Source organism: Rhagoletis pomonella, unplaced genomic scaffold, assembly GCF_013731165.1.
Source record: "Rhagoletis pomonella isolate Grant_MI unplaced genomic scaffold, Rhpom_1.0 Rhpom_scaffold_00003, whole genome shotgun sequence".
Classification (NCBI taxonomy): Eukaryota; Metazoa; Arthropoda; class Insecta; order Diptera; family Tephritidae; genus Rhagoletis; species Rhagoletis pomonella.
Window position 1 is genome coordinate 37,825,601 of NW_023458557.1, and position 7,032 is coordinate 37,832,632.

Here is a 7,032-nt window from a genome sequence, read left to right on the forward strand (position 1 = left end):
AACGTGTTCGGACGGAACATATCGGCATTTATTGGCTCAGGCAGTGACGTTTCAATGGTTAAGTAGTCATTAGTTACAAACAGCCTACAACGTGAGTCCGCCGTGAAGAAGCTTGAAGGTTTTAGAGGTGGTGTGGTCGAAACATCACAGAAGGTTAATGTCGTCATGTAGCTAGATGGCCATGTTGTCCAGGTGAGTCTGATTATAGTGCCAGATGAACTTATGCCATACCAGCTACTTATTGACCGAGATGTGCTGTGTGAAAGCAACAAAAAGTTTTTCGTCGACTCTGGAGTGCTAAGAGTGCAAGAATCCGAGATATCGTTATCAATTAGCAACAGAGTGGATGCCGGTCCCTCCAAGCAGTTGAACGCATTATTGAAACGGTACGATGACTGCTTCGCGGAAGACTTGTCGTCATTGGGTCGCTGTAACATGACCGAGATGGAGATACAGGTCACCACCGATAAGCCTATTTTGGGAAAACGCTACCAACTTCCATTTGCACAACGGACAGTCTTGTCATCGATCGTGAATAATTTATTGGAATACGACATTATCCGTCCAAGCACGTCGCCACATGCAGCCTCAGTGGTCCTGGTAAAGAAACACAACGGTGAGGATAGAATGTGTGTCGACTTCGGTACGATAAATGCAGTTACTGTGAAGAAACCGTTCCCAATGCTGATATTTGTGGAACAGCTGGCGCGGCTGGGGAAAACCGCTATTACACCACACTGGATATGACGGCGGGATATTATCAGATCCCAATGAAAGAAGACAGCAAAAGGTACACCGCGTTCTTAACCCCTGATGGACTATTGAACACAATGATGACGTTCGGATTGGCGAATGCACCCATGGTGCTTCAGGAGGAAGAGGAAGGGATGAGTTTTTGGAAAAAATACGAGAAGCAGGCTTGACTCTAACTTTTCTTGGCCATGTTGTCAACCAGAACGGTATCCAGCCAGACGAAGGGAAGATGCGAAGCGTCGAAGAATTCCCACGACCAACCACAGCGGCACAGGTGCTTCAATTGCTGGGGCTAACCGGCTGTTTCCGTAGGTTTATTCCGAACTATAGTACAATTGCCAAACCCCTTACGCAACTACTCAAGAAGGAGGAGATTTTTAAATGGACAACTGCGCAATATGAAGCCTGCATAGCGTTGAAGAACGCGCTCACATCTGAACCGGTGCTGGCAATCTTCGATGCAGCAAAGCCGCATGAAGTACATACAGACGCGAGTGCTTTCGGCATCTCAGGGATCTTGTTGCAGTTCAGTATTATAGCCGTCAGTGCAGTGCAGCTGAAAGCCGTTACGCGAGTCACGAGTTGGAGGTGCTTGCGATCGTGCAGACTTTAGAGAGGTTCCGACTGTACTTGTTGGGTACGCATTTTGGTTATCGTCTGTGGCTTCAGCAAATACATGCTACTGAAAGCGTTACGAATTCTAAAACTGAACCAGTAAAGAAGACACTGGAAGAAATTATGTCTATATTTGAATTCACAACTAAACAGCGTAACCAAGTTTACACCAAATGAGTTGGTGTTTCATTTCAACCCCAGGGACGTGTCAGCTAACCGAATTATCCAAGCGCTGCACGACCAAGTCGTCAATAATGAGGATATCGGGAACTAACGAGACGAGGCAGCTGCTAACATATTAGCTGAACGACAAAAGTGGAAGAAGCGATACAGTCAGAAGCATTTGCAGCCGCGCCAGTGTGAGGTTGGCGATTTGGTATACGTTGATTATACACCAGCAGCAACGGGCGAATCGCACAAGCTCGATCCGGCTTACAAGGGTCCTTATATCGTGGCTAAGGTACTCAGCCACAGTGTTGCCGCGAATAATTTTTACTGGTAGCCAAATTCCTTTAAAAAAAAAGGGCCAAAAAAGAGCTAAAAAAGTCGGTGTGGCTAAAAATGGTAGCTAAAATTTTTTACTTACTTATACATACATAAGTATACACGCAAACATTTTGAATAAGTAATGGTATATAAAAACAATGAACTCGAGAAAAAAAGCTAATATTTTATCCAACCAAAAACCTTTTTGTATAAAAGGGGAAATATACGACACCAGCTTGCTGGCTCCATCAAGCGATTGTACCATCAGGCTCGAAGCATATAACTTACCAGGATGCTGGTACAATATTTATTTCTTTACAAATGAGGTCGAGGAAAGATCGAAATGATTAGAGCCGAAATTTCATAATTTTTCTAGCATTTTGTTAAACATTGTTTTTTTTTTTTAATTCACAACTGCAATATCGTGAAGTTAATCTTCCACCAACACGACTTTGACTCATATAGTGCCAGAAAATTACGCCAAAATACTTTTTACTTAGAAAATTCAGCTAATTTCACCACTCACGACCCCAGCATGCTGGTACAATCATAAAATTTTCAAATAGTTTTTGAAGTCGCACCAGTAGCTGGTACAATCACACCACAAGAACATACACAGTCAATCGACTTGATGGGCCATTTAGCAAATTAAGCATATTAAGGGCCGTAAACGTATCTATTTTAAACTATAGTTAAATCGTTAATAGATAAGTTAACAGCCCTAACACTTTTACAGTATGTATGTATAAAAACGTAAGGAACATACAATACATATATGTATATATATATCAGTCTTTCTTAGTTTAAAAATTCATCTCTTACATAAATGAAAAAACTGAGACCAAATTAAGCATATACAACTTTTTTATGCCAAGTATGAATAAATTCTCCAAAGGGCTAAAAAAAGGGCTAGGGGCACTTTTAAATTTATGTGGCCAAAAAAAGTGTGTGGTAGCTAAATTTAGCCACCAAAGGGCTAATCGAAGATTTGCCGGATGTATCAATTACTCAGCGACGATATAGTAACATTCTCAGTGTCGACCCAAGAATGATAGAATACAAGATTGCGCCAATCGAGCTGAGAGCAACTGGCCATGACGTCAAAATATACCGGAATGAGAGAGCAAAGACGAATTCAATAAGAAAAAGAAGAAGAATCGAACAGCTGGGGCGAAATTGAAAGGTTTGTTTACAAAGTGCAGAATAAATCGCGGATTTACGGAATTATTTAATTTTAAATGGTAAATTGGTTGTTTAAAAGTAAAGAATGTGTACTTATTAAATGCAATGCAAATCGCTGAAAGTGTTAAAACACTGCAATCATTATAATGATTTGCATTTTTTCAGTAATTGAACAAATACCAGCGGGTCAGTTGCTGGTAACAATTGCAGAACGATTCCACGGTGATCGTTGCATCGTCGTCAATTAGTGAAATCAGTAACCAAGCTTTTAAAATAAAGGAAAACCTCCTACTCCGCTATACATATAATTACTTTCATTATTTAGCTACTTTTCCAGCAGCCGCAACAAACGCTGGCCCAAGCCGGCAAATTGTTGCCAGCAACTGACCCGCTGGCTGCCTACTGGCATTTGTTCAACTACTCAAAAATGCACTTTGTAAACAAACCTTTTGGGTGTTGGCCACATCAAGCGGCTCATCTCGATGAAATGAAAAGGCTGTTAGATGTAATGCAGCAACGTGCTCCCGATGTTGAACATCAGTTCAAAGAAAAGTCAAATGAGTTGGAAATGGCGCAGCTTATCATATGCCAGTTGTCGGATAAGGCCAATGTAAACCAAGGCCGCAATCGTATAGAGACCTTGACGCAGTCGCAATTTATGTACGAGCAACAGATTAGAGACTTATATGTAAGTTAGAAGTAGAAGTGCATTTGAAGATGTTTACATTATTATGTTTACGCATTTCTTACAGGCTATGGTGCAACAATTGACGTATGCCAAAGAAAGGAATTTATGATGGTCACAAATATATTGGCAAAAACATAGCAAGTGCATATGTCAAGTTGGAAAAAATTGGCAATGCGTGAGTATAAAAGAAGAGTCTTTTTGATGATCGACCGCAATAGATTCAAGAATTGACTTACATCATGGTATATGCGTTACAATCTAAATTAGCCAGCATGGGCACCGACTTCAAACAGATACTAGAAGTGCGTATAGAAAATCTCAAACAACAAAAAGCGCGTCGGGATCAATTCGGGCAGTCACCAATTGCTGCTAGCACTGTTCGCTCGAGTACAGCGAAACAGGGCTCCTTGCTGTTAAGCGAAGAGAATACGGCCGTAAGCATTGACATGGCCGCAAGTGATACAACACCATTGCTGGGTGCAGTCGAAGGTAGTGGAATACAGACGCAGCAGCAGATTGCATTATATGATGACTCCGATAGTTACGCGCAACAGCGGGCTGAGACTATGCAGAACATTGAATCGACTATTGTCGAGCTAGGCGGTATATTTCAACAATCAGCACATATGGTTAAGGAGCAAGAGGAGACTGTGGAGCGTATCGATACAAACATACAAGATGCCGAATTGAACATAGAAGTGGCGCATGGTGAAATATTGAAATACTTCCAAACTGATGATAAAAATCTTCGCAGTACTGATATTCTTTTTCATATTCTTCGTAGTTTTCCTTACATAATAACGAATATGTTTGTGACACGGCAAGATTTTAACAAGTTCAGAGGCGCGGTCTTAAAGTTGTGGGTTTTTAAATACATAAATATATATAGGGGATTCACAAGACGTGTTAACCGTCGTAAAATCTTAAGCTTAACACTTGTTTATGTAAAATAGCGGTTAAAATGGTTGGGGGGTTGGCTAATTATATATTCTTTATCAGTTTAAAAGAATTTCGGTTTAGTTAGAAATCCCCTAAAACCATTTTAATTAAAAAAGATGTTAACCTTAAGATTTTACGACGGTTAACACGTCTTGTGAATCCCCTAATAATATCCTATTCATATACATACATATAAATCACACTAATGTAATAATGAAATTAAGTCTTATATGCCACGTGAAACACGATAGCTTTTAGAAGCAGTCACGTAGGGTTAGACACTAATTCTGTCAATAATAAAATTACTTCGCTTAGTTTCACTTTTTTTCAAAATTTTCTATAAAAAGTAGAGATGATCCTGTGTAATAAAACGAGAACCGATTTATTTAATCATAAATATATAAAGAAAAGTTTAAAACTAAATAAAATAGAAATTGTTATTGGCAATAAGTACATGTGCTTATTTATTAATAATTCAAATATTATGTTCAAACAAATTTAAGTGAAAGGTATGCAATTTCAAGAAAAAAGCAATTGCTTAGTTTTTATGCATACGGCTTAACATTTCCGGTAGGAAGCAGAAGGTCAGTATGTATAAATAAAAAGCTTTATCAGGGCAACGTGTTATATTTTCAACTAACAAATAAATAAATAAAAAATACATCGTAATGAAATGTTGCCGTTTATTGCATGTGATCTGATGCCGGATTCAATTTAAAGGTTCTCGTAGGTAGCTCGTTCTCGAAGTCATCAGTGGTGAAGTGTTTTACACAGATGACGCTGGTTCGGGCGTTGAAATCCGTTGGTCTCCGGCAGAACTGGATCCACTTTTCTACCAACTCAATGTCGGCCGGAAAAGTAAAAAAAACAGATCCTTTGGCACTAACACTAGCACAATTAACCACTGCACACCTCATTTTTTTCTTTAATTTATAACTTTTTTATAAGTTTTCACAAAAAACAAAACAACGCTCAAAATCTTTCGAATTTGTAAATTTGTAAAGTTGAAATAACCTAAAATGTCACGAACCAGAAAATGTAAGCAAAAGTATTGTGTGACGTCAGCGAATGGGTGGATGCTGTCAAATCGACGAAGAGAGGGTTAGCGGTCCGCGAATGGCGCGACGTTTATTTTCTGGATCGTGGTGTCGACCACATCAAACCTTGGTGTGCACTGAATCCAGAGCTGGACGCTAGCGAGGATGACGATAGTGAGTCGACCGGGTGGGTTGAGGAGCAGGGATGAAAAAGTAGGTACAATTGTACCTTTTTCCGACGTTTGATGACTTTAAGGTACATTAGGTACAGACACTAGATTTTAGGTACAATCATCTTTTGATCAGATGCATTTTTAGTTTTTTTTCCTTTTTCCTTTACCGTGCTAGTATATTTACTTTGCTTTAATTTTGAAGAATAAACAATTCTAAAGAGAAGTTGTCAAAAGGAAGAAATTAAAAAGGTCATATTATATATTATCTTAAACATTTTACATTGCATTTAGAGTAGCCACTACGAAAAACTAACACTTCGCTTAGCTATCCTCAAATTCGTATTTTTTCTATTAATTTTAACGGTTATTTTCACTAAGTCAAATTCAATGGCCTTTGCAGTCAAATGAGTGAAAAGAAATTGTCAAATGGGAGTAAAAGATGGTCTTTTGATTGATTTAGATCAGAATAGGCCTTCAGGCGTGTACATCCGCTGCTAAAGCGGCTATTTGTAAGCTTTTGGCCCATAATATCATCGATAAAGGTAGGGATAAAAGAAAGAAAGTTGTGTCAAAATATAGCGACAAATATTGTTGTCAAAATATGACATAATGAAAACCAGCCTTTATTCACACATACAGTTCTGTCTAGGATGTCTTCAAATTTCATATTTTATTTAGATGAGAACTATAGCTATTTGACCCATATTCGCTTAGTGATTTCTGGAAATATATTTAGAAATGCTTTCGAAGTTACTTCCTGCAATTTGAATATTTTTTTTAGACTTGCTGCACCTATCAAAAGGAATCGGATAAATAAGCAGACTTTTCCTGTTGTTTTATAAAAAGCTGGATAAAGAAGTATACTTCGCAAAGTGTGTTTTTTTGTGTTTTTCGCCAATATTTTTCAGTAGCCAAAATTAGACAAAAACAACGCTTCTCCGATTCCCATTAGATTATATGTAGTCTATTGATATAGGCTCAGTTAAAAAAAAAACATCCATCTTTTGTATACATGTTTTAAATAACATTTATAAAAAAAAACTACAAAGGAATGATGTAACTTTTTTAGGTACAATCTGTCTCATTTAGGTACATTTATTTTATGATATTAGGTAGCATGACAGCTAAGCAAAACAAAATGTTCACACAATATTAAGTA

At 38.2% G+C, this 7,032-nt stretch overlaps 2 protein-coding genes across 3 annotated transcripts; both read left to right on the forward strand.

Moving 5' to 3' along the window:
* The first annotated feature begins 222 nt into the window (after positions 1-222).
* On the forward strand, positions 223-747 carry LOC118736210. Its single transcript, XM_036466298.1, has one exon. The coding sequence runs from the start codon at positions 223-225 to the stop codon at positions 745-747; it is 525 nt and encodes a 174-aa protein (XP_036322191.1).
* Positions 748-3,941: 3,194 nt separating this feature from the next.
* Positions 3,942-4,947, forward strand: LOC118735189 (syntaxin-5-like). 2 transcript variants are annotated; one of them, XM_036464831.1, is made up of 2 exons: positions 3,942-4,609; positions 4,832-4,947. In XM_036464831.1, coding segments are annotated over exons 1-2 (648 nt in total). In that variant the 5' UTR covers positions 3,942-3,963; the 3' UTR covers positions 4,834-4,947. The 2 variants fall into 2 exon arrangements, with proteins under 2 accessions (XP_036320724.1, XP_036320725.1); XM_036464832.1 differs by lacking the exon at positions 4,832-4,947 and having other exon boundaries at positions 3,942-4,432; positions 4,509-4,603.
* Positions 4,948-7,032: the final 2,085 nt, after the last annotated feature.